Raw genomic sequence first — 25,780 nt, 5'->3', positions numbered from 1 at the left:
TTAACCACTGCAATGCCAAGTGACGGTTGGACAGCATTCTTGAGCTGTATCCATCGACATGTAGGCCACAACCACGAATAATGCCTGCCAGAACCCAGCACAATTAGGAGCGCAGAACATCCTAGTTGCTACATTAACCTCCACTCAGTATAAGCCGTGGTGCCCAATTGCTCAGAGCGTCTTCCTCCGTAAAACATTCAGCCGTCTCTTTATCTTCTCCTTTAATGTTTTCCCTCTCCCCGAAGACCCCTTCCTTTTGCGTGGACCAGGCCTCTTTTCCCCTTCAAGCTTATCATCCTCCTCTTCCTCCACGATCAAATCATCCCGCCAACCAAGAACCGCGCTTTCGCCATTAAGCAAATCTTCTAGCTCCGGTCCAGCATAGCTCACGCTCCGCTGATGAACAGCAACCCCGTGGCTTCTCTTCCTAGCCACCTGCGCAGCATCATACGGCCCTCCATGGTGATAAAACAGCCCAGGGATCGGCGCTGACATGTCGAGGTAATCGATTTTATCCGGGTCCACGACTTCAGTGACCTGATCCTCTTGTACTTCATGAACGGCAGGCGGGTGATCACTGATCCGTTTCCGTGACAGGGGCCGTTCCTCGGCTGCTTGGTACTCCCGCGTTAGGATAGCCAGTGGACGATTTGACTCATCGCCGGGAAAGCGTTCCGGAAGGGAGACAGTCCGGCGATGCTTGTGGAAAAGCATTGATGTCCGAGTGCTGTCTTCCCGGGCCATGATTGTGCCTTGATTCCAGGCACGGGTGGAGGACATGGGTTGATAAGCACGGGGGGGGGGTTGTGGTTGAGAGTCTCCTTTGGAGCGGCTCATGAGTCGTCGGATTAGGCTGGGCTCCTGGCCACTGTCGTCATCATCGAGCACGAGAGGTTGATCTCCGTGTCCACTGAACCTAGACCCTCGAGCCCACCGGGGAGTGCTAGGGGCACGGACTGAGGCTGAAGAAGCAGAGACATTTTGTGGAGCACTTGATGCGCAAACTTGGTTTGGCTCGGGGTCATATAAAGGCCCCAGGATATACTTGGAGGCCTATAAATGGTCAGCATTGCTTTGTATCGGCATGGAGATGGTACAGTTCTGATGCTCCCTGGATCGAGATTAATCGAGCAACTTGAGAGCAAAAGAGATTTGGGGCTTCGTTCTTCATTGACCCAAAGACATGGATATACGTCGAAGCCCCAAATCGACAAGTAACTTCAACATTGTCTCAAACGGGTCCATATTTTGCGTGTAAGTAGCTCGAATCATCGCAATGTACGCCACTCAAGCCCCAAGGAAGCCATGTTTCAACAAGTTCGAAGCAGCACAACAGCTTCCTCGAATCGACGAAAAGAACATCAAAACAGGTCCTATTATGAACAGTAATGAAAGGCTAGAGGTGTGCTTGGAATGTAAACATACCCAGTCTTTGTCATTAGCAAGATCGTGGTAATCCCTGTCATCCATGACGGCGGTGGGGTTGGTGACACGGTCAGAGAAGTGACACTGTGGGAATTGGTCTCTCTAATCAGTTGTGTTCTGCCCCTTCAACTCCCAAGACAAAGGTTAGAATTTGAGACGAAAGTCGTGCAGAACTGACAATTTAATGAATGGATGATTTTGTCGGTAGTCGGAGTTCAGAAAAAGCGGAAGGCTCCGGGTCTTCGTACTGTGGTCACCTGAACCTTTTAAAAGACACAAGATAGGCGGCCTGAATCCTTCCACCGCAGTTTCCTCGACAAATCGAGTCTTCAGACACCGTCTGAACTTCAGCCTCAGCCACAACCCTTATTTCTGCCCAAAATTCTCCAACAAAAGGGCGGTTCGGCCCGTGGACCGACAGGGGAAGGTTCTGTCATCACCAGTCCAATTTTGGCACGGGAGTCGGTTGCCAACCAAATCAAACCTCTCCAGACTATCATCGACCTCTGCAACGCAACGTTCGATAACATCCGAGTTACGTCTCGAATATACTATAAGTTTTACAGCACGACAACAAGAGCAACAGTGCAAACGCGCACAGTCTCTCCGGCCAACCCAAAAAGGAACCCAATTCTCACCAATGTCACCTCTGGTCTCCTACTCCTCCGACTCCGACTCTGACCATGAGACCCGGAGCATGTCCCCTCCAAAAAAGAAAGCCAAAACAGCACCATCTTCACCACCTCCTCCACTCCCAGCTTCCTTTCATGACCTCTACGCCGGCACCGTCCGCACCGCGCCCTGCGACGACCCTTCTCTCCACCAGGGTCGCACCCGCCAAATCCCCCACATTCCCGGAAACTGGCCAACTCATGTCTATGTAGAGTGGCATCCGCCACGGGAAGTGCATGAACTGTTGAGCGGGCTGGTTAAGAAGTTGAGGGAGAAAGCGAGAGGGATTCCATCCTCTTCAGGGACGGGGGGTAAAGGGAACGACCAAGGCGTGGAGGTCACCACCCTCCTGGAGAGCGAGCTCTCAACGCCATTACCGCTTCATATCAGTCTGTCGCGACCTATTGTCCTGAAGGAGTGGGAGCGCGAGCAGTTCCTGAAGGAGTTAAAAGAGGAGATTGAGAAGGGCGCGTCCGCTGCGCTTAAGTGTAGCTCTACCACCTCAGATAGTAAGGTCAATGGAAACGACGGCGCAGCATTCAAGCTTCGTTGTACGAGGGTAGAGTGGCACCGCACGTACGAGAGTGGTCGCTCGTTTTTGGTGCTACGTGTGGAGAGTTTGCGGGTAGGGTCTGGCTCTTCGAGTGAAGACAACGGAGGAGTATTAGAAAGCGAGAGACCCGGGGTCAACCGGGAGAGCACAGTGGAGCGGAAAGTAAACCACAACCCACAGTTAACAGAACTTCTTCGGAGGTGCAATTCTGTCGCGGAACGATTCAATCAGCCGCAATTGTATAAATGGACCGAAGAGAACGGAGGTAACAATGGCTCCTGGGAAGTCGGGGAAGCCTTCCACTTATCGATTGCGTGGACATTCGCAGAGCCAACTGATGAGCTGGTGAGGGTAACAAAGGATGTGTTTGAGGCACCTGAAGCAAAAGAAAATATTCGTCGGGTTATTGTTCCAGTGGACAGAGTCAAGGTAAAGATCGGAAATGTGGTCAACAATGTCGCACTACGACAACCAGGCCTGAAAGCGGATGGGAAGAAAGATGGGAAGAACATCTTTGGCATATGACGCGGGCATTGGGTTTAGAAACAAGTGATTATTCAACTCCTAGTACCGGTGTATATGCATGTGCCCGTACGATGGATCTCAGGAAACCAAAAGGGGCCGTCTGTATATACGCAACCAATGAATACGTTCAATGTACACAAGTGCTCGTACTTAAAGAACAATGCAGCCGTCCCGAAGATGCCCAAAAACGCCGAATCATACCATGAGCCAAAGTTCTAACAACAAGGAACACTTGATACTAGTCTTCGCTCTATAGTTCATCTACTCTTGGGAAGCTGAAACTCCAGGATCTTGGCTCAACTGGCAGACCAATGTAGAACTGCCAAAGCCGTCTAAGCTCTGATCTGGCAATGTGGTAACTAAAGAATTGTCAGCACATATCCAAGAGCGGCTGGACTATGATGTCAGGCAAACTTACAATGCCACTGGGAAGGAGACCCAGCTCTTTAATACGAACTTCAGGACTTTCAAGACATTTGCAAGTTCGGCATTGAAGTCTTCGCTGATGGTCGAATTTTCATTGTCTGTATCGTCCTGCTGCTCGGTTTTTTCCTCTCGTTTCGCCTCTGCATTTTCGACAGCTTTGGATGGACCTGTTTCCGGCGAAGACGATGATGAGGCGCTAGACTGTGCAGATGCGGATGGGGGTGCGCTAGCAACTGATGACATTGACGCTGCCGACGATATACTTGACGCGGACGCTGCCTGCGACGCCTGGTTTGCGCCAGACTGGGCCTTCTGAGCCATTTCCCTGAACTGCGTGATAGCATACATGCTGTTGCCCAGACGAGCATACGTGTTGAACAGAGCCACTAGCTCAGTGCGCTTGAGCACCGGAATCTCGGGCTGCTCGTTGTTGTCAAACTCAAAGAGGATCTTCAAGGCAGTGCCGTAGCCAGCGGTCTGGAGCTTGCCCCAGAGACGGCACTTGTCACAGCCAACGCAATCCATCAACCGACTGACGTTCCGGAACCGGTTGCGGAAGTCCTCCTTGAGCGACGGACCCTCGCCGTTTTTGAACATGAGGCTTTCGTCCAGGGTTGGCGGGACGCTGATCACTTTCTCTGTTACTGCCCGGACCTTGGCGCGGGTGACTTCGTCCTGGTTTCGATCACCCAGACAGTAGGAGTAGTCCTCCAGGTAGGGGCCGATCTTGGCAATCGCACGGGTAAGAAGAGCATAGTTGAAGTAGAGGTTGCTGATGCGCTCGGGATGCTTATGAAGACGGCCCATGTAGCAGCCAAGATTAGGATGCCACTGGCCCGTAGTCTGGTTGAGGAAGTTCCAGCAAAGGTGCGTCGAAATGCTGGCATGCATACCCGAAATAACGCGGTAGAAGACGCGCTTCTCCAAGCAGTCATCCTCGAACTCGAGCCCGGTCTTAGCGACGAATGGAGTATTCGGATTTTGCTCACGCTGCTTTGCCAGTGCTTGTTGTCTGCCAGCCGCCTCAATAATGGCCCGAAAGTCCATGGCCGCGGGGTTACGAGGCGTCATACCTTGCCCAAGGTCGGCCGAGTTCGGGAACGAGCTGCGCTGAAAGCAGTTTTCACGGTAGATGGCATCCCACACCTGCTTAGCACCATCTCCAGCATAGCCTGTGAAGCGCTCCGGATTCCGCAACAAGCTCACATAATCACCCTTCGAAGTGGAGCTCTCGTCCTCCGGCACGCAATAATCCCGATCGTCGCACTCGTCGTCGTATTCCACAACGCATGATTCTCCGACATGTTCTCCTAGGCCGCCACGGAGAGGCCGCTGGAGTTCTTGTCTCTGCACACTCTTGCCAGGATGGCGCGCTCTTGGGCCCTCAAGTTTGCCCAGCTCACTGGCGCGCCATGCGAGCGGGATGTCCTCTTCGTTGTCGAGCGTCTCGACGGCGCAGGCGACGTTGCCACACATGCCGTTCTCGTCATTCCAAAATGGACATTTCTTGTGAAAGAGATTGAGGCGATAGTGGGAAAAGAAGTCCGTTGTTTGCACCAGGTCGTCAAGAACCGGCTTGACGGCGCTGTTCAGCTGCTCAAGAGTCGAATACGAAGCGCAAGCATCGCCAACAATGGCTTGGGGCGAGATCTGCCAAACGGATGGGTTAGAAGTTGAGCCAAAAAAAAGGTGGGGCGCAGAGCTGTTGAAAGGGAAATAAGGGACAGTTGACATCGAATGGGTGGAAGATGCCATACCGCGCACGCATCTTGTGACGAAGAGGAATAAGCCGAAGTTGATGATGACCCAGGGTTTTGACACTTAACCTGGGGTGTCCAGAGAGCGAACACCGACAGGTAGAAGAGCCGAGCAGCCGACTTCATGGTCGCGAACTTCGGCCGGGTCTGTGGTATGGTCGGTGATACGTGGAAGTTTCGAATTTGGGCGCGGCCCGGCAATGTTGCCCGCGGCCCGTTTGGTGGTCTGAAACCGAAACCAAAAAGGCGTCCGTATGGAGGAGGGCGACGTCAGTGTCAGCCGATAAGAGCTCTTATCGCAATCTTATCGCAAATGTTGAATCAGGGGATGCACAGGGATGCCAGGGACGTGATCGTGCAATCCAGGGGTTTGGGACCTTGGCAAAGTCGTCCCAACCGGTCTTACAACTTGCAGGTCAACGTTTGGGGACCAAGAGATTCTCGAACATGAAAACAGAGAAGGAAATTGTAGGCATTTTCATTCATACATATGAATGGATGTTCTCGCCATTAAAAGAAGTGTGGAACAGCCAGGGCGGACCTACCTGGAACAAAGAGGAAATGTGTCCAAAAGGAAAATCAGCAGATGCTAAGATGCCGAAGGGTGCTGCTGTGACCTGATTTGCTTGGAAATCATTGAACCAGATTAAAGCACCCTGGCTCCGAACCTCGAGGTGGCGTAGCATTCCGTGCTGTTCTTTCCGGGGTAGATCCCAGCAAGATCGATCGAATGTCTTCGCAATGTAGATTGTCAGATAAATTCTAACGGGATATGAACTGTTCGATATCGCTACAGCCTTCCTATGCTATTGAACACTATGGAGAGCCTTCTTCAGGATGCCAAAACACATTGCCACTGTCCCTTGATGCCAAGACGTGACAGGATTCTCTGCATGCTCAATAGATCTGTTGCCTTTTGATTGAGATGGTTGGTGCTCGACGATATTTGTCTCGGAATATGGTCTTAAGCCTTCCCGCCCACTCGGGACAAATAAATGCATAGATGTTGTTGTGTCTTTCACAAAGACCTCTGGCACGTCTCAAGGGCCACATAGCGGATGGATTTGAGCGGAGTGCATCAATCTCGCCGAGACATGCTACATACGTTGTAAGACAGATGGAAAACGGAAGTTCAGGGTTGCAATAAGCTTCTTAGTTTGAGATGACTCGTAACACCAATCATTGCTAACATCCGAAGTTCCGAGAAAAGGGTCCGACATTGCATACTCTGGCTTTCCAGGTGGAGGATCCTCTGTCGGTCAGGTTCCTAAGGACACTATTCGCAAAACTCCAAGGGATAACAGTATCTTAGACAAACTAGTCGGTAGTATTATCTAGTGTACGAAGTAATGTACGTGATTGCACGCATAACCAACGATCCAGCATCGCAAGCCGTGAGAGCACATGACCAATGTGCTAAATTCTATGCCCACGCGCAATTACCTCAACGCCAGCACTGCCATTCACCCATTGCGGCTTCCCAAGAAATTATGATCGCAGCTCTCTAGTACTACTAAAATTACCGGCAGCCGTCTGAGTGTTTGTTTCTCACTTCCATGCCCATGAGGCGAGGGTGTTGTGTGCGTGTGCGTTGCTTGGACCGGAGTCGGGCCATGCGAAGAGAGACTTGCCCTCCGCTCACTGCTCCCTGAAATCGTCGAACCCAATGCGCCTAGTCATACAGTCAAGGAGAGATCGCTATGCAGTCATGAGTGTCGTGGTTGATGATGCAAGATATCGTAGAACCGTCCCCGTCATCGCGTCATCCTCATCGCCTCGCCCCCAGTGGCTGCTCACTGCTGCGGGGGCTGGTAATTGAGGGGCCTCCTAGAGTAGTTGTTAGCTTGGCCATGGTCGTGTACTCAAAGTCGTCTTCCTCGAAGATCGCTTACTTGAAAAGCAGGATGTGGGGCTCAGGCTCATGGACCTCGTAGTGCTCCCAGCCCAGACTCTGCAATCAGAAATCAGCATCAAGTCTTTAGGACGTCTCTTCGAAGCACCCGAAGGCAAGAATGCGCACCTGAGTGATGCCCATGCCCCTCCATTCCTCCTCCCACAAAAGCTTGAGGGTGCCCTTAGACTTATCGTGGTACTCGGGCGGGATGGCCTTGAGCATGGCCTTGGGCAGTTGCACGTGGCGGTATTCGTACTCGCTGTCCGAGTATCTGCGTGGAGCGCGTTGGGTTAGTTTACTGCCCCAAATCAACCAAGCAGTACACTTTCACAGCGCCTGTCATTGTCACTTACCTCGTCGAGTAGTGGATCGAGTCGATAAACTCGTCCAGACGCGCGCGCTCCTCCTCAGTCAGCGGGCGCGGCTGCGGGTTGCGCCGACTGATGTCGATGCCCATCTGTTCCGCAAGAGACTGACCGGCGGGCATCTTGTTGAATACTAGTAAGTGAAGCTCTGCGCGTGAAGTAAATGAGCGATGGAGTTTGTAGACTAACGAAAGTGCGGCAAAAGTCGAGGATCGTTGCGCGAGGCGGTGTGGTAGGAAAGGTTGTTGGTAGAAACCTGGAGATGTTCCCGCAGATCGGAAGGTTTATTCGGTTTCAGTTGGCGCGAGCGCAATACTGGCTTGGCGGGGCATTGGGTATGCGCTTCCACTCCGCAACCAGCTGTCGTATCGATAAGGCCTTTGCATAAATAAACGCGAGATCAGATCGAAATAATGCCTGAAATCTAAGGCAATTTTAGGCCTTAACCTGCAACACCCGGGCCGATGGCTTGGTAAGTGGGTCAACTTGGCACGGCGGGTTCCGGAAATGGCTGCGCTTGCAAGTTGTAGGCAAGGACCTCTGCTCCACTGCGCCCGCTGCACCTCATGCAAAGTGCAATTCACTGCGGTTGACTGGATAGGCGGCGAGGAGATTCCCAGCTCCCATCGCAAAACCATCCACCTCTTTGCGCACCAGGTCTTGCGGTCAGTCCTGGGGCTTTTCAGCTTCTTTGTCGCTATTCAATACATTTTAATCGTGCGTCTGCTTCGCACCAACCAGATCTTGCTTTATATCTGCCGCTGCCAACCTTTTAGCGCAAACCGAAACGCGATCCTAGACGCGTTCTCAAAGGCGACATCCCACCTCTCGGCGACAACCCGCAGTCCATCCCAGCTCCGTTATTTCCCTGAAATCAATTCGACGACATATTTTCACATTATTTTTGATACAAAAATTGGATTGCAAACGGTCTGCGACACACAGCGATGGACAATAAGCGAAAGGCGACCGGTGCTGCCGGGGCCGACATCGATGGTGACGGCGATGATAGAGCAAGCAAGAGGCGCAAGGTGCCAGGAGTAAGTAAACATCGTGGAGCATTCCAATGGTCACAAGGTTCAAAATCTTCACATACTTTTCTCATTCGCGCGCAGAGATGGTTTGGTCTTTGCGCAAGTCGCATGCACGCGTTGTTTGACTTTTGTGCCAGCTTTTTCCTATCTATTTCCTATCCATTGTAGCACATCAATGCCATGCGGATCAGCGCAAAGAAAGGGATCATGCTAACAGCAGTTGCAGCCTCCCTCTGATTACAACCTTTTAGAGGGAGAAACTCCTGAGTCTACCACTGCCTATGGCCTTCACTTCCTGGAAACAATTCGCAGAACCAAGGATAAAAGGTTCGCTACATCCTTGCCTTTTTTGCGTCCGGTTGTGCATGCTGCTTCAAGCAGAATGAAATGCCTACTTCAAGCACATACTTACCCCATCATACAGTGGCCGTCTCGTTGCTAGCTACTTCGAGGACCTTATTCCTCACGAGGGCAATGAAGAATACTACCGCCGAATCCGCATGCCTCTTTCGCTCAAGATCATCGAGCAAAAGCTTCACAACCAAGAATTCAAGAACCTGTCCGAGCTTGAGAGCTACTTCAAGCGCATGGTGACCAATGCCAAAGAGTTTTACCCTAAGAACTCTGAAATATACGAAGACGCAGAGCGCGTCAGGAAGGCCTTGAGCAATTACATGACGAAGACCAACCCTGCCTACAAGCTTAATCCGGGATACAGTTGTCAGGCTGCTCCCATTCCCGATGATCTTGCCTCCGATGCACATGCACCAGCCGCTATTGGCAGGACGCAATCCTCCAGCGGGACAAACGGCAAAAGCCGACCCACCAATAGCAAAGTGAAAAAAGAGCCAGAAGCCCAGGAGGAGGATGCTGAGGGCGACGAAGACGCTCAAGGCGACGAAGAGCAGGCCGGTGGTGACAGCAACGATGGTGAGGAAGAAGATGACGGTCCCAGAAAGATCGTGATCAGGCGCAGAGGTACTGGCAGGCCCACGCGAGGCAGCACTGAGCCATCTAAGAAGCATGACAAAGCCGGCAGAGTTAGGGCCGATCACGAGTACGAAGGTGTCCCATACAAAGGCCTCACCTTCCAGCAGGCGCAAGAAAAGATAGTTGAAGAGCTGATCCGAAAGCCTGACGGACCGTAAGTTTCGCCTGTTATGCCGGGTTCTCCATTGTGTCAGAATGGCTGATCATGCTTGTAGGGATCCCTATTTCTTGGATTTCATCAACCTTCCCCCACGCTCTTATAAAGATTATTTCGCTGTCATCCAAAATCCCTTATCTCTCAAGGGTTTACAGAAGTTAGTGAAGGGCATTCATGGCCGGCAGCCGGCAACTGGTATCAGCGACTTTAAGACCTGGGCACAGTTTGAGGAGAAGGCCAGTTTGCTGTGGGAGAATGCGCATTTCTACAACGAGGAGGGGAGTGTCATCCATAAGCTGGCTACTGAGCTGAAGGCAAGTTTCAACGGTTGATTTTACCGCATCTTGCTGAGCTAACCGTGATTTTAGGAGTGCTTCTATAAAGAGCTCAATGAAGCCAAGGCTGTTGTACAGGAGCCACCGCAGCCCAAGATCAAGTTAAAGATGGCCCCAGGTCAGGATGGTTCCACGGGTACCTCAAAGAAGATTACCATCCATGTTGGAGGGTCGAGGGGCAGCGCAACCGCCTCGCCAGCTCCCCAGACAGCCTCTTCGGTTGATGGTTCCATTGATCGCTCCGGCACTCCTGCTGGCTCGACAGCCGGGGCGAGCTTTGACAAGGGCAAGCTCACTGGGGCCGCACCATCCCCAAGTCCCGCTCCCGGCACCGCTGGTCAGCCATCTCCGGCAGTGACTCCGCGACTGAATGGCAGTACTCCAGCCACGATAAATGGCGCCAATGGGATGCCATCTGGGCAAGCACAGCTTCAAAATGGCCAATCTGCATCCTCTACTGGACCGCTCCTGTATGATTCTAAGTATCGTGCCCCGGGCAGAGGTAGGTTCTACTCGAGTGTTACTTGAGTTAGGTCATCCTCGCTAACAGTGTCATCAGGCCTTGCGGATTCCCTGTTGCCGAGCGTTCTGATCCGGACACATCCCGGCGTTGTTATGGACCGCCGGTTCCGTGTTGAGCTGCCGGCGCATCCAAAAGAAGCGCAACAGAACATCTCGTTACATATCCCAGCTGCTCACCATCGACTGCAGCTCATCCCTCGGCTGCCTCCTTTTGAACAGCAAGGTCGCGCATATCGTGTTTTTGTGACCATCAACGGTCAGATGGTGGGACGAGCTACCCCTCTGCCCATCCCCGACGACCCTCTTCCCCGAGATGCCATGGTCTTCGAAATCGGGCTGGGTCTTACTACCAACATTATCGCAGTTACGGTGGTTGCCAGCTTGCCCAAAGGGCAGAAGCTGCCTAATGGCGCCGACTGCGAAGTGGAGAGGATGACTATCTACGCTCAGCTAATGAGGGGTTACTAGATGGTCTATTCTGTTTACAATGTAATTGTCTTGTTGTCAACGAGAGTTGGGTTGGGGCTAGCCGTTATTCTGTGGTTTGGCTTCTGAGGAGCGAAAAATGAGCACACTACTCTTATCCGCGAAAAGGCGTCTTGGAAGGCTCAGGCTAGGTGTTTGTCTGTTATAAGTTATGTCCCTCTGTAGGGAGTTACTTGGACGGTTTCGGTTGTGAGGCACATTAGGTACTTTTGTAGGTCTCTATGGGTGGCTATCGCATAGCAATGAAGATTTTGCTGATTGCTACCAATCTACGGAAAACAGAAATTCAAATCTCCTTAACCTGCTTTTGGCCCTCATGGTATAGTGTTTCCTTGTCCGGGCACCTTCTTTGCCTGCACTTGTACAGGTGTTTATCCCTGTCCTTCCTCATTGCTTTATATCTCTGTCATGAGCCCTTTGCCAAATCCATTGTGAATCGCACAGCCACATGATATCGCAATCGGCCATTCCTTCCATTATTGGAAGGTTTCTTATCTCTCTCCATAAACACTGAACAACGTTATCCTCTTTCCTGACATACATCAAGCTAACAAGGCTTCAATGACTCCCAGCCCTTCAGTTAAGCAAGGAGACGAGTAGTGAATGGGGCCATAAAGTTCCTCCAAGCTTGACCTCCAGCGAAGTAACTCCAAAGATACCTGCTATTATCAGATCATTAAAGCCTTGGCTGATCTCATTTTCACACAACTGTTGACACAACACAATGGCTGTTGTTGAGTACACTTCTCAACCCTGCTTATGCGGTGTATATACAGCCAGATTTGCTCCAATGGCTCCTGAGATTCGTGCTCACTATTACTATGCTAGAAGTCTTCCCGAGAAAAACCCTACCTCTGCGCCACTGCGTTACAGTCAGCGAGTGAGTAGCACAACTGTTCCCCTGAGCAAGTCGGACTTTCTATACCCCATATATGGGAGCGTCGCTGAAGATATTTCCGAGAAAAAGAGAGCAACATCAGCAAAAACAGAATCATGCGCTGAAATCCCTCCAGCTAAAACAATCTGGAATACTGAGGACAGCCCGTGATGTCAAACTCGTCGTCGTTTCCGTTTGCCGCACCAGCCGATATCCGCCATCAGCGGCAGTATGAAGCAGCACGTCCGGCACTGGGCCGACGAACAGCAAGCTTGGAAGGAATGTCAAATTTGTAAGCTTGCAGAGGTTGATGCTGGAAGACGAGACAATTGAAAACCTGCCAGGCCAAAGCGAATTGAGACGATGCAACCACCAGAGGAATCCTCGGGAGCAACTCCGACGAAGTGGTTCGAGATGGAGTGCAAGGCTCTCTTTGAGCAGGCACATCGCATTTCTCGGGCATTTTTGGGTATGGAAATATCAAAAAGCAAGGAAGTACGAGCTTGTGGGTGGATGGGTTCTCGAAGCCATTTAGATGGCTCGTGAAGGAGGTCGCGAAGCAGGATAGCCGTTGTGGAAGGTGGGACAGAGGTGATGCAATCTGTGGCTCCGTTGCGATAAAAAAAGATGGTAAGTAAAAAGATGCACCGCATATTGGAGAGCCGAGGCATTACCCACAACTGTGTTTACAGTTTGATGTGAAGTCAAAATACCAACCATGACCTCTATCTTGTTCACAAGACTTTTATGTGGTCTTAAGTTCACTGGGGATTCAACAGCTTAGTTGAGAGCACTCGTCCTTGGCAAGACACTTCAGATTGTTAGGAATGCCATTATTGCCAACTTGTCTGTCATGTCCCGGCTTTTCCTGAGCGGTGATGTGGCTCTTGTTGCAGCCCAAAACCAGACACGCTCCAGATTCCGCCTAGAGCCGAGAGATTCTGGTACTCACAGCTTTCGGCAAGTTGGTGCTTGTAGAGCAGTCGATCGAAGTTCTCTGCGACACCATCTGGCTCTGTATATATTTTGTCGTCGACGTGCTCTTGGTCGAGCACCCATGGTTGCCCGGGGGTCGGCATTGTGAAACGGAAAATATCCATTGACCGACGAATGCAGTTGGTTAAAGCCTGCACGTGCTATAAGGTTGAAGAGTGTCTGGTAAAACTCACGCAGCGACTTGCTTCAGCTCTTGGAAAACTTCTTGCCCATAATCCGAATCAGCGGCAAGAATCCTTTTGTTAGTTGGTAGGTAAGCCAATCGACGCTGGGCCAAAAGTCCGGTGTTGGAGTTTGTCCCGCGAGAAGAGACCGGCCAGTTTCAGCGCGCAGCTTGGTGAGATGGTATCCTATCGTCCCTTGTCGGAAAACACGCCTGTTATCTTCTAGGGGTGTTGTTGGAAACTTTCTCATCATCTTGCCTTCGAATTGGATCATTCATCCTACGCCTACAAGATCTTCTAACATTTATCTGCCTAAAACAGCAATTCGCCGACCTCGTACCGCTCCAAGGCCTTGCCCAGCATATCCGTCACCAGGTATGTTCTGTGCAGTTTGCTCTCCAACAGTCTTTCATTTCATTTTTACACAAAGCCGTATGGGTATGTACCGTCTACGTGTACTTACATTCGCCTGGGTTGATTATATAATGGAGCTCTGTTCCACAGAGTCCCGCTTTGTCCTGCTTGGCAATGAATGTGGGTCTGAATTTTTATCGCTGGAACTTTTTTTTCTGTTGCTCTAGCGCTGCCAACCCGCATGCGATGCGCGCTCAGAGTTCGGCTTCAACATCTTGATACATGACAGTGCCCCGCCACCGCAACCGCTAAATCGCAAACAAGCCATGAACGCAGCTGCTCTGCTCAAGGCCCAAGGGTGGCGGGGCAAGGGCTACACCCTTCACCCGACCGATAACTCCATCGGGCTTGCGAAGCCCCTCTTGATATCTCGAAACACGGACGGTCGCGGTATAGGCAACAAAGCACACTACACGAGCGATCAGTGGTGGCTCAATGCCTTCGATCAGAAGCTCAAGGGGCTTGAAACCTCCAAGAACGGTGTTGTCCAGACCGTCAAGCAGGGCAAGTTGGACGCCATTGCGCCGAACAATCAGCGATCCGGGAAATACACAGGTGCGAACGGCCTATATGCTTCGTTCGTCCGCGGTGGGATGTTGGAGGGCACTATCCAAATAGATTCCTCGACGAAGACAGATTCGACAGACGCAACACCCGCAACTTCAGACGATAGCGAAGGGTCCCTGTCGAGGAAAGAGAAAAAGGAAGAGACGAAAGCAGAGAAGGAGGCGAGGAAGGCTGCAAAGAAGCTTCGTAAGGCTCAGAGGGAGGCTGCGAAAAAAGCAGCGGAAAAAGCAGCCCTAAAAGCGACGAGGAAGGAAGCAAAAAAAGAGGCAGGGAAGCAAGCCAAGAAGGGCACTAAGAAGGCGCGGAAATCGATGGAAACGAAGGAGGAGAGACGTGCGAGAAAGGCAGAAAGGAGAGCAAAGAAGGAGGCCAAGAGAAGGAGACAGTTGGAGGCGGCTCAGAGAACCGAAGCAGGCTGAGAAAAGGAGGTAGCCCGAGTTATAAGCCGCTTTTTTTGTCCATACAGGTATCAGACCGTCGCACCATGACTGCCTTCTGGTAGGGACTCAAGGACCTAGAGAACCCACCAAAGACGTTGTCGCATCTGGTCGTAGGCCCGCACTGGATTTGAAGCTTCGGCCATTGGTGGCAGCAAGAGGTGGTCCTAACAGAGCCAAACTTCAAGCAGCTGCCAGATAATGGTATAGACTGCATACCCAGTTGGCCTCATATCTCCCCTGGGAGCTTACCAGGCTTGTTCGATAGCAGCCATGGTCGACGATCCCAGAAGTCGTCTTTGATAATATCAAGATGCTCCACCACGATCCGTGCCTTTGCTCGTTTCTTCCTGTCCTTCTCGGCCTGTGACTTGGATTGTTTGACCAGTTCTGCCTCTTGGTCTGCCTCGCTGGTTGCGTTGTGTGTGCCAGGCTCCACAAGCTCATACTGAACATTTTAGTTTCCAGGACAGAAGCCAGACATGACCCTGAACAGACTCACCTCTCGAAAAACTACACTTCCCTTCTTGTACATCTCCGGCTCATTGTTGTAATTGATACCAAATCTTGAGAAAAGAATCTCGTTCTTATCAGAGGAGTATGTGCCCTGCAGTTTGCTTAGACAGAGGGTTCTTGAAGGTAGTCCTGGATCCTGTGCTTGCCTTCAAGGTCTTTTCTGCTTCGGTAGCGTCCATTCCTCCCTTCTGGATCAGAGCCCAGAATGTGGTATTGTAAAGATTGTTGATATGGCCTATAAATGTTGGTGAGCGACAGTCCGTGAAAAGCCAAGCATGATTTTCTCCTTACAGTCAACCTGCCGCCAGCTCATATAATCTCGCAGATTCTGCACACTAGGGTAGCAAACCGCTCGTCCGTCGAAACTGGGTAACGGAGGAGACAGAGGGTTATCCGGGAAGTAAGTTGGCCAGTAGTGCACATAGTAAGCGGTAAAGGTAGAAACGATGGTCGAGATCAATTTGCTGTTGACACTTAGCCATGGTCGTTGCAGAACGGAATTTCATGGCATACCTTGACCGACGCTCAAAAAGCACGCAGGACTTGTGAAAGACAAAACTGATGATCTAGTCAGCGACATAACCCAAGAAATGAGGAACGACATAGAGACTTGCCTGTATTCGTCGCTGACGCCATATGCAATAGTAATGTCGGGTATGTCTGCCATAACAGCCTTGGCGGCGGCATTCATAAGATCCAATGCCCTCCTGTCATTGGGCTTTTGGAACCCATATTTATTTGCAAATCTGCCATTACATTAGTAGTCGGCGTTATGACGACTGATGAAAAGTAAATTGTACTTGGTAAACCCTCTTCCGTCAATACGAATCACAATCCACGTGTTTGGAAGCAGATTATCTGCTTGCTCAAACTGTTTCACGTATTCGAATCTCGGACTGTCAGTATCGATGATAATATTTGACCACTCAGGAGGAATTCCGTACTTGGAATTTGCCATCTTGAGATTGACAAAAGGATTCGATAGACTGGGACGTGGGTTCTCGAGAATTTCGGGGCTGTGCGGACTTGGTTGTCTATCTTGTCGAATTTGAGTATCACAGAAAAGAGATTAACATGCTTCGCTCATTCTGAAGTTGAAAGATCCCGGTATGCTACATGGTGGTGCGGACGCAGCCGATCTTGATTCCAAGATGGCGGGGTAACTCACAGCAGATCTTTTCGCTCAGGCTCTTGGTCAGCTTCTGGGATGGAATGGTGGGAGTACGTGCCACACGGTAAGTTGTACCTTCAGAAGACACCGGTATTTTACCCAAGCTTATTGAAGCAAAGGGAAATTGGTCTAGTTTACAGAGTTATGTCGATGTCTACGAACACCTGATGCTATATATTCATAATTCAAAAGACCTGGCGAGCGTTCAAACACCATCCAGTTACCTCCCCGAGTTACCGTACTTGGACTTTGGTATGTGGCTCTGTAACATTGGCCCTTTTAAAGAGCCAAGACTTGTGGATACCATTATTCCGTCAGCCTTGCAGCGAAGCACGGATGAGAGCCTCGTCGCGTCGCGAACATCATCTGGGGCGAAGCTAACGAAGGGCACCCCGTTTTCAAAACACTAAACGTGGCAATGAATCTCCTCCTTTCAGACGACTATCTATTGCAAGACTATCCCGAGCTTATTACCAATACCATTCGGTCAGGTCACGCAACATGTGTGCGATTCAACCGCAAAGGAGACTTCCTCGCCTCAGGCCGTGTTGATGGCACCGTGGTTGTCTGGGACTTAGAGACGATGGGTGTTGCTCGGAAGTTACGAGGTCACAGCAAGAACATCACTTCCCTCAGCTGGTCACGCTGTGGGAGATACTTGCTCTCGGCATGTCAAGGCTGGAAAGCAATTCTGTGGGATTTGCAGGACGGATCGCGGTATCGCGAAGTGCGATTCCGTGCTCCAATTTATGGTGCGGAGCTTCATCCATGGAACCAGTCTGTCCCGCCCATGTTTTTCTTTCTGGATCCCTGAGGCTAATGGTCTGCAGTCACCAGTTTGCTGCTGCCCTATTTGAGGAGCAGCCAGTACTCGTTGATGTCACAGAACCTGTTGATGTGCAATATGTCCTGCCTTCTGTACCGAAACGGACAGAGATTGCAACCGATCCCGCTTTGAAAGAGAAACAAGCAAAAGAGGATGCAAAAAATATGACAACGGCGATTATATATACAGCTACCGGAGACCACCTCCTCGCTGGGACAACAAAAGGCCGCCTAAATATTATTGATGCGAGAACACGAGAGATCATATACTCAGAGAAGATAGCCAGCGGTGTAATTACCACCCTCAGGCTAACAGAAGCAGGAAAGGATCTCTTAGTGAATGCTCAGGACCGCATCATACGGACCTTCCACGTACCAAATCTTTCAGCTCCAGATCTGGATACAGATACAATACAAATTCCTCTCGAGCACAAATTTCAAGATGTAGTCAACCGGCTGTCGTGGAACCACGTAGCATTCAGTGCCACAGGCGAGTACGTTGCTGCATCGACTTACAATAACCACGAGCTCTATATTTGGGAGAGGAATCACGGGAGCTTGGTGCGCATGTTGGAAGGGCCCAAGGAGGAACAGGGTGTTATTGAATGGCACCCGCATCGACCTCTGTTGGCTGCATGTGGTCTCGAGACCGGCAGAATTAACATTTGGTCGGTCACAAGTCCCCAAAAGTGGTCCGCACTTGCGCCGGATTTTGTGGAGGTCGAAGAGAATGTTGAATACATTGAGCGGGAGGACGAGTTCGATATCAAGCCGCAGGAGGAGATCCAGAAGAGGCGGCTTGATCAGGAAGATGAAGACATTGACGTTCTTGCTGTCGATAATGGGGGCGGGTTAGGAGAGGAGTTGGATGAATTCCGCATGCCGATCCTGTTCAACCTTGGAGAGTCGGACAGCGAAGAAGAATTTGTGAATGTATCACTTGGGACCTTACGGAGGAAAAGCCCAGGTGATCAGGACGACGTCGATGGGGAGTTGACTGGGGAAGACATTGGAGCTAGCAAACAAACACAATCTTCTGGCACGGGCAGGGCCGGAAGGACTGGGGGGAGGAAAACATGACGACTATGACATGAATACCTCAATTCAAAGACTTGCTCGATTTCCCTACCGCTACTGTTCATCACGGTGCCAAAATGAAGTTCATGGTGTGGAAGGGCATCCAAGAGGGCTAGAGAGTTGTCCTCGGCGCTTGCCCCTGCAATTATCCAAAACAACAGCATGAGCACGTGCATGGTACAGATACTCCGATGTCATTGCGCCGGAAGAGTGCTTGGTATCTGTGTGTTTTGAATATGCCATACACGTGACATTAACTGCTATACCTCATCTACTATAGCTAGATACCCATTTCGCATTTGAAAAATTTCCTACATGATCCCTATTCTCCTCAACTTACCGTATTGTGCCATCCTGCCCGTTCCTATTGCCGAGTGACCACCGGTGTTGCTGGCACTTACACAGTATTCGAACAGTAGGCTGCTATTTATCCACGGAAAAGTGGATCCCTTTCCCACAATTGGACTAGCCTTGCGCAGCGCCTCCCGCGCTGCTTTGTCAGGTCGAACTTTTCAGGTCGCTGAGTGCTCGCTGCCTCCACACCAAACTCACCCTCAAACAACACGACGACCGACATCGCGCATCGCGTTCGCAACTCCACGAATTCTTGTCGCCGGCCATTCCTCGACAAGAATTTCGAAATTATCGATCGCGATACTCGATACCCATCGATTTCTCCAACCCGCAGGCAGCCTGGAGTTAGCGGCGGCAATTGATCATCGCCCCTTCAGGCCGCTGGCCTGAAAGCGTTGTCGAGGAGGCCAACAACAGTCCGAAATCCGACATCTGAAAGTCATCGCTTCGAGCAGTCGGCGTCACCCAAATCATCTAAATTTATTTTCCCTCGCCTTATAATAAAATTTCCTTCTTTCTCCCTTTGCCTTTTCCTTTCCTATAACGACCCCGCCCGAGCTGCTTTCCACTGACGCGCCGCAATCGCGACTTTCGCTCTCTTTACCAAGTCCCCAGCCAGCGTTCTTAATCCACAGAACCCGCGAAATAAATTTGCAAATACCGATTTCGACATCTACTCTCACAGAATGGCGAACCTCATCTTCGCGCACTCGAGTGCGCCGCTTCGTACAATCAAGGAGATCCAGTTCGGACTCCTGTCGCCTGAGGAAATCAAGGCGATGAGCGTGTGCCACATCCTCTACCCCGAGACGATGGACGAGACGAGGACGAAGCCCCGCGACGGTGGTCTCAACGATCCTCTTCTTGGCTCTGTCGACCGGCAGTTCAAGTGCAAGACGTGCACTGAAAACATGTCCGAGTGTCCCGGTCACTTCGGTCATATTGAGCTTGCCCGGCCTGTTTACCACCCCGGGTTCATCAAGCGCACAAAGAAATTGCTCGAGATTGTCTGCCACAACTGTAGTAGGGTGTTGGCTGATCGCGTTAGTTCCTCCTAAACTTCGCGGGGCAGTTTGTGAACTGGATGATGCTGACCCACCTCCAGTCTGACCCGCAGTATGCTGCTGCTATGAAGATCCGCGACCCCAAGATCCGCTTCAAGCGCGTCTGGGATATCTGTAAGAGCAAGCGACGTTGTGAGAACGATATTCCCAAACAGGCCGAGGACGGCGACTACAACCCCAACGGCAACGCTCAGGAAGCACCCGTCGGTGGCCACGGAGGTTGTGGCAACGCCCAGCCCGTCATTCGCCAGCAGGCTCTCACATTGTGGGCCCACTACGAGCACCGGGATGATGATGGTGTTAAAACTAAAGAGAAGAAAATCATCACCCCTGAAATGGCCCTCAACATCTTCCGCCGCATGCGCGATGAGGAGATGATCGATATTGGCCTCAACATCTCTCAAGCCCGCCCGGAGTGGATGATTATCACGGTTCTGCCTGTCCCTCCTCCGCCGGTTCGCCCTAGCATCTCGATGGATGGTACTGGAACAGGCCTGCGCAACGAGGACGACTTGACGTACAAGCTTGGCGATATTATCCGCGCCAACGGTAACGTCCGCCAGGCCATCGCCGAGGGTTCGCCGCAACACATCATCAACGACTTTGAGAATCTTCTTCAGTACCATGTTGCTACTTACATGGACAATGACATCGCTGGCCAGCCTCAAGCACTCCAAAAGAGCGGCCGTCCTGTCAAGGCCATTCGTGCCCGTTTGAAGGGCAAGGAAGGTCGCTTGCGCGGTAACTTAATGGGAAAGCGTGTCGACTTCTCGGCGCGTACTGTCATTACTGGAGATGCGAACATTTCCTTGGACGAGGTCGGCGTGCCGCGAAGCATTGCCCGGACTCTGACCTATCCCGAAACTGTTACGCCTTTCAACATAGAGAGGCTCACACAATATGTTCAGAATGGCCCGAATGAGCACCCTGGTGCCAGGTTTGTTGTCCGTTCTGATGGTACTCGCATCGACCTTCGTCATCACCGCCGTGCCAGCTCGATTCAGCTCGAGTACGGTTGGAAGGTCGAGCGCCACCTCATCGACGGCGATTATGTCATTTTCAATCGTCAGCCCTCTTTGCACAAGGAGTCCATGATGGGTCACAGGGTCCGCGTCATGCCTTATTCGACTTTCCGCCTCAATCTCTCTGTCACGTCCCCGTACAATGCCGATTTCGATGGTGATGAGATGAACTTGCATGTCCCTCAGACTGAGGAAACTCGAGCTGAGGTCAAGGAGCTTTGTATGGTGCCTTTGAACATCGTCTCTCCCCAGCGCAACGGCCCTTTGATGGGTATCGTTCAAGACACCCTGGCCGGCGTCTACAAGATGTGTCGCCGTGACGTCTTCCTCACCAAAGAGCAGGTCATGAATCTCATGCTTTGGGTACCTGATTGGGATGGTATCATTCCCATTCCCGCGATCTTGAAGCCTCGTCCGCGCTGGACTGGCAAGCAGATTGTCAGCATGATCATCCCAAAGATCATCAACCTTCATATGGGTTCGGATTCACCGGATAAGAACCATCCGTTTAAGGACGATGGTCTTCTCATCCAGCAGGGAGAGATCATGTATGGTCTGCTCTCCAAGAAGAGTGTTGGTGCTTCCGGCGGCGGCATCGTCCATCTCTGCTACAACGAGCTCGGCCCCCAAGGGGCCATGGATTTCCTCAATGGCTGCCAGCGAGTGGTTAATTATTGGCTTCTGCACAACGGTCACAGCATAGGAATTGGTGACACGATCCCAGATCCCAAGACCATCGAGCTGGTTCAGAAACACATCAATGATGAGAAGGCCGAAGTCGAGCGGCTGACCAAGATGGCCACTAACAACGAGCTTGAGCCCTTGCCCGGTATGAACATCCGCGAGACCTTCGAGAACAAGGTCTCGACGGCCCTTAACATGGCCCGCGATAAGGCTGGCACCACGACAGAAAAGAGTTTGAAGGACCTCAACAACGCCGTGACGATGGCGCGCTCGGGTTCCAAGGGTTCTTCCATCAACATCTCTCAGATGACGGCCCTGGTTGGTCAACAGATCGTTGAAGGCAAGCGTATCCCGTTCGGCTTCAAGTATCGGACGCTCCCTCACTTCACCAAAGACGATTACTCGCCCGAGGCTCGTGGTTTCGTTGAGAACTCGTATCTCCGTGGCTTGACGCCGTCCGAGTTCTTCTTCCATGCCATGGCCGGTAGAGAAGGTCTGATCGATACTGCGGTCAAGACCGCCGAAACCGGTTACATCCAGCGTAGGTTGGTTAAAGCCCTCGAAGATGCTGAGGCGCACTACGACGGGACAGTTCGGAATTCTCTTGGTGATGTCATTCAGTTTGTGTATGGCGAGGACGGCCTCGATGGTATTGCTATCGAAAAGCAGCGCGTCGATCACATCAACATGTCCGATAAGGCCTTTGACAAGAGATTCCGCCTGGACGTCATGGATCTGGAGCACTCGGGTCGTGCCCTCGATGCCCTCGAGTATGGCCGTGAAATGGCCAGCGATCCGGAAGTTCAGTCGCTCCTGGATCAGGAATATGAACAGCTCTTGGCCGATCGCCAGTTGGTTCGTCAAATTCAACGCCGCAAGATGGGCGAAGAAAATATTCAGCTTCCCCTCAATGTTGCTCGCATCATCGAGAACGCAAAGAAGCTCTTCAAGGTTGACGATACCTCCCGCAGCGACCTGACGCCTAAGGATGTTATCCCGGCTGTTCGTGCTCTCCTCGAGCGCATGGTTGTTGTTCGCGGTGACGATCCCATCTCGAAGGAGGCCGATTACAACTCTACCATCTTGTTCAAGATCCTCCTGAGATCCCGGCTTGCTTTCAAGCGGCTGGCTTGCGAGCAGAGAATCAACAAGTTGGCCTTTGAGCACATTTTGGGTGAACTGGAGAACAGGTGGGCTCGATCCATGGTCAACCCTGGTGAGATGGTCGGTGTTCTGGCTGCCCAATCCATCGGTGAGCCCGCTACGCAGATGACACTGAATACCTTCCACTTCGCTGGTGTGTCGTCTAAGAACGTCACCCTTGGTGTTCCTCGTCTCAAGGAAATTCTCAACGTTGCAAAGGATATTAAGACCCCGTCCATGGTGGTCTACCTGGATGCTGAGAACGCCACTCAGGAGGATGCCAAGAAGATGCGTAACAAAGTTGAGCACACCAGCCTGCGTTCTGTTACTGCGGTAACGGAGATCTACTATGATCCCGACATCACTTCGACGGTCATTCCTGAGGACTTCGATATGGTCGAGTCTTACTTCCTCATCCCTGATTCATCAGATCAGGAATCTATCGAGAATCAATCTCGTTGGCTGCTCAGGATTACCCTTGATCGTCAGAAGATGCTCGACAAGGGTCTCCGCGTCGAGGACGTTGCGCACAAGATCAAGGAGGAATACAAGAAGGACGTTGCTATCATTTTCAGCGACAACAACGCCGAAGAAATGGTTATTCGTATCCGCGTTGTTCGCCAGGAGGACGATAAGGATGAGGACGGCCACAAGATCATCGAGGACGACGTCATGCTGAAGCGTCTCGAGAAACATCTCCTTGATAACCTGACGCTGCGTGGCGTACCAGGTATCGAGCGTGCCTTCTTGAACAAGGGCACCAAGCTAGCTGTCCTCCCTGATGGCTCACAGATTGCCAATAAGGACCATCCCGCGTGCCAGGAGTGGTATCTGGATACGCAGGGTACTGCCCTTCGTGAGGTTTTGCAGATCGAGGGCGTTGATACAAGGCGTACTTCAACCAACGACCTGTATCAGATCGTTGATGTCTTCGGCATCGAGGCCGCTCGCGCAGCTCTTCTGCAGGAATTGACCCAGGTGCTTGCGTTCGACGGTTCTTACGTCAACCACCGTCACTTGGCTCTGCTGGTCGACGTAATGACCTACCGTGGCAGCATTGCAGCTGTTACTCGTCACGGCATCAACCGCGCTGACACTGGTGCCTTGATGCGGTGCTCGTTCGAAGAGACCGTCGAGATTCTTCTCGAGGCTGCCGCTGTCGGCGAGCTCGACGACTGCCGTGGCATCTCTGAGAATGTTATGCTTGGCCAGATGGCTCCCATGGGTACCGGTCACTTCGATGTCCTTCTGGATCCGAAGATGTTGGAGACCGTCATCTCCGACAACTCTCGTATGGGCCTGATGCCTGGCATGACGATCAAAGGCGGTGAGTTGGAGGGTGCCGCAACTCCGTACGACACCGGCTCCCCGATGGCAGACAACGGTTACCTTGGCAGCTATTCTCCGACCATGGGCAACTTCTCGCCCATCCAGGGTGCTGGTTCCGACAGCCCAACTGGCTTTGGCACGGAGTATGGCGGCTTCGGCTCAAGCACAGTCAACCCATATGCGACCAGTCCTCGTGCTACCAGTCCCTTCTCGACGTCGCCTACCTCGCCATTTGGCGGTTATGGTGGCTACTCCCCATCCTCTCCTGCAGCTGGGTACTCTCCGACGTCGCCGCTTATCGATGCTGGCGGTCGCTACGTGTCAAGCCCACAGTTCAGCCCTTCATCTCCATCATTCTCGCCCACGTCTCCCATGCTGCGGCCCGGCAGCCCAACCAGCCCCAACTACAGCCCGACATCACCGAGCTACTCACCGGCTTCGCCTGCTGCTACAAGGCACTACTCTCCTACTTCGCCCCAGCAGTTCGCGTCACCGACGTCACCCTCGTACTCTCCGACCAGCCCCACATACAGCCCGGCATCGCCGAACCTGCATGCCACATCACCATCCTACTCACCTGCGTCACCAACTTGGTCACCCACATCTCCCGATGCCTACTCGCCTACAAGCCCGTCCTTCCATCGCTCGCCTGGACAGCAGGCATCTCCCACTAGCCCGGGTTACTCACCCACTTCCCCCGCCTTCTCTCCAAGGACGCCGGGTCGGGGCCCATCCAGCGGTGATCAATAGTGAGTCTTCATGTCTTTATATGGTACATTGGCAGTCAGTTAACCTGGTAATACAGTTCCCCTACCTCTCCGCAGAACGATTAAGGAACTCGATCTGAGCTCCGGGTTTTTATGTTTTCGATGATGGGCCAGGCAAGAAGGGATGTGTAGAGAAGGCGTGCGCATTATATTTTTGCGCAGCTCCGCAAGACAAACCTGCGCCTTGCGGAAGAAGGATATGAGCGTGTGATTCACAGCGCCATAGGCCAGTAATCCATAGATGGAGGGTGCACTCTCTCCGGACCTGGGTTTGGTGGCAGTATAGTACCAATTCTATAGCGGGTTTGGGTTTGCCTGTGTTCTTTTCTTCCCTTTCAGCATTCATCTACTCCCGTCACATAATGATTTGATAGAAGGGAGCAATCATATCACAACAAAATCATGATTTTCCGTTTTAGACCTCATGCATTCCCCGAATATCCTTTCCCGGTCACTTAACAGAAGATACTTTACATGCCACTCCACGCCAAGCGATGCCTTGGTGTTGACAAGCTCGCGGTCTATACCAGATTGGTTACGGCAAGACCGTTATCGTCTTTCTGCTTCCTTTGTCTTACTTCCTGCCAGTTGAAGTTGGGACAGAAGATGAATTGTGCGATCGTGGGTTGATTGGTTTGGTTTGGGTTTGGTGGATTGGTTGACTGATACTAGAGGTCGGAGATATTGGGAGCAGGTAGCCAAAGAGGTTTTGGAACTACTATGGATGGATGGTCGGACCTGGACTCTTCTCTGGGTTGATCAGCTGGGAGGGAAGATTGTGATGGTACAGGGAGGTGATGATGAAGAAGGATGAAGCTACTCTGTATTGCATTGTATACTGTACCAATTATTGAGCAAAGCATATCCAATGACTGCGTTTAATGCCTTCTACGGCCATATCTGGCGTGACAAGAGAACGGTGGTGATATGGTGATTGATATTGAGGTGTTGCCTGATATGCATTTGCCCCTGACTCCTGACTGGCATGTTGTCTGGGATATATTCAGCATGTTTCGAATCGTCAACGATGCTCATAGGAGTTTCGTAAACAGAACTCCAGCCACATCACCAGCTGATCGATCGAATATGACATGTTGAGAGTTGAACAGCAGTCATTTCTCGCCTCGTGTGTGTTGTTTGTCGGTGTGTTAAGGGGTTTGGATCCAAGCGGAGTGAGATGTTCTGAGTGCAATCCTCCGATCGAAGCATTGGATGGGACATTGATGGCTCAC

General features: G+C 51.6%; 8 protein-coding genes across 8 annotated transcripts; 5 read left to right on the top strand and 3 right to left on the bottom strand.

Moving 5' to 3' along the window:
• Positions 1–171: 171 nt before the first annotated feature.
• On the bottom strand, positions 172–1,470 carry CTHT_0058550 (uncharacterized protein; the record flags this gene model as incomplete). Its single annotated transcript, XM_006696112.1, has 2 exons — positions 172–1,053; positions 1,426–1,470. The coding sequence occupies 2 exons, from the start codon at positions 1,468–1,470 to the stop codon at positions 172–174; spliced, it is 927 nt and encodes a 308-aa protein (XP_006696175.1).
• A 595-nt stretch (positions 1,471–2,065) lies between these two features.
• Positions 2,066–3,175, top strand: CTHT_0058540 (uncharacterized protein; the record flags this gene model as incomplete). The annotated part of the gene is made up of 1 exon (XM_006696111.1): positions 2,066–3,175. One exon carries the CDS (start codon positions 2,066–2,068, stop codon positions 3,173–3,175), a length of 1,110 nt encoding a protein of 369 aa, XP_006696174.1.
• Positions 3,176–3,425: 250 nt separating this feature from the next.
• On the bottom strand, positions 3,426–5,484 carry CTHT_0058530 (uncharacterized protein; the record flags this gene model as incomplete). The annotated part of the gene is made up of 3 exons (XM_006696110.1): positions 3,426–3,534; positions 3,594–5,251; positions 5,359–5,484. The coding sequence occupies 3 exons, from the start codon at positions 5,482–5,484 to the stop codon at positions 3,426–3,428; spliced, it is 1,893 nt and encodes a 630-aa protein (XP_006696173.1).
• A 1,667-nt stretch (positions 5,485–7,151) lies between these two features.
• CTHT_0058520 (cyclin-dependent kinases regulatory subunit-like protein) lies at positions 7,152–7,739 on the bottom strand (the record flags this gene model as incomplete). The annotated part of the gene is made up of 4 exons (XM_006696109.1): positions 7,152–7,185; positions 7,251–7,309; positions 7,379–7,523; positions 7,606–7,739. 4 exons carry the CDS (start codon positions 7,737–7,739, stop codon positions 7,152–7,154), a joined length of 372 nt encoding a protein of 123 aa, XP_006696172.1.
• Positions 7,740–8,564: 825 nt separating this feature from the next.
• Positions 8,565–11,123, top strand: CTHT_0058510 (uncharacterized protein; the record flags this gene model as incomplete). Its single annotated transcript, XM_006696108.1, has 6 exons — positions 8,565–8,657; positions 8,878–8,978; positions 9,076–9,795; positions 9,857–10,082; positions 10,167–10,635; positions 10,693–11,123. The coding sequence occupies 6 exons, from the start codon at positions 8,565–8,567 to the stop codon at positions 11,121–11,123; spliced, it is 2,040 nt and encodes a 679-aa protein (XP_006696171.1).
• A 2,735-nt stretch (positions 11,124–13,858) lies between these two features.
• On the top strand, positions 13,859–14,578 carry CTHT_0058500 (uncharacterized protein; the record flags this gene model as incomplete). The annotated part of the gene is made up of 1 exon (XM_006696107.1): positions 13,859–14,578. The coding sequence occupies one exon, from the start codon at positions 13,859–13,861 to the stop codon at positions 14,576–14,578; it is 720 nt and encodes a 239-aa protein (XP_006696170.1).
• A 3,097-nt stretch (positions 14,579–17,675) lies between these two features.
• Positions 17,676–18,188, top strand: CTHT_0058490 (uncharacterized protein; the record flags this gene model as incomplete). Its single annotated transcript, XM_006696106.1, has 1 exon — positions 17,676–18,188. The coding sequence occupies one exon, from the start codon at positions 17,676–17,678 to the stop codon at positions 18,186–18,188; it is 513 nt and encodes a 170-aa protein (XP_006696169.1).
• A 1,037-nt stretch (positions 18,189–19,225) lies between these two features.
• CTHT_0058480 (uncharacterized protein) lies at positions 19,226–24,614 on the top strand (the record flags this gene model as incomplete). Its single annotated transcript, XM_006696105.1, has 3 exons — positions 19,226–19,582; positions 19,645–24,530; positions 24,587–24,614. 3 exons carry the CDS (start codon positions 19,226–19,228, stop codon positions 24,612–24,614), a joined length of 5,271 nt encoding a protein of 1,756 aa, XP_006696168.1.
• Between the last annotated feature and the right edge of the window lie 1,166 nt (positions 24,615–25,780).

The sequence above is a fragment of the Thermochaetoides thermophila genome (genome assembly GCF_000221225.1).
Source record: "Thermochaetoides thermophila DSM 1495 unplaced genomic scaffold scf7180000011820, whole genome shotgun sequence".
NCBI lineage: Eukaryota > Fungi > Ascomycota > Sordariomycetes > Sordariales > Chaetomiaceae > Thermochaetoides > Thermochaetoides thermophila.
Note: the sequence above shows the minus strand (reverse complement) of the source record. Positions and strands in the feature narration are given on the sequence as shown.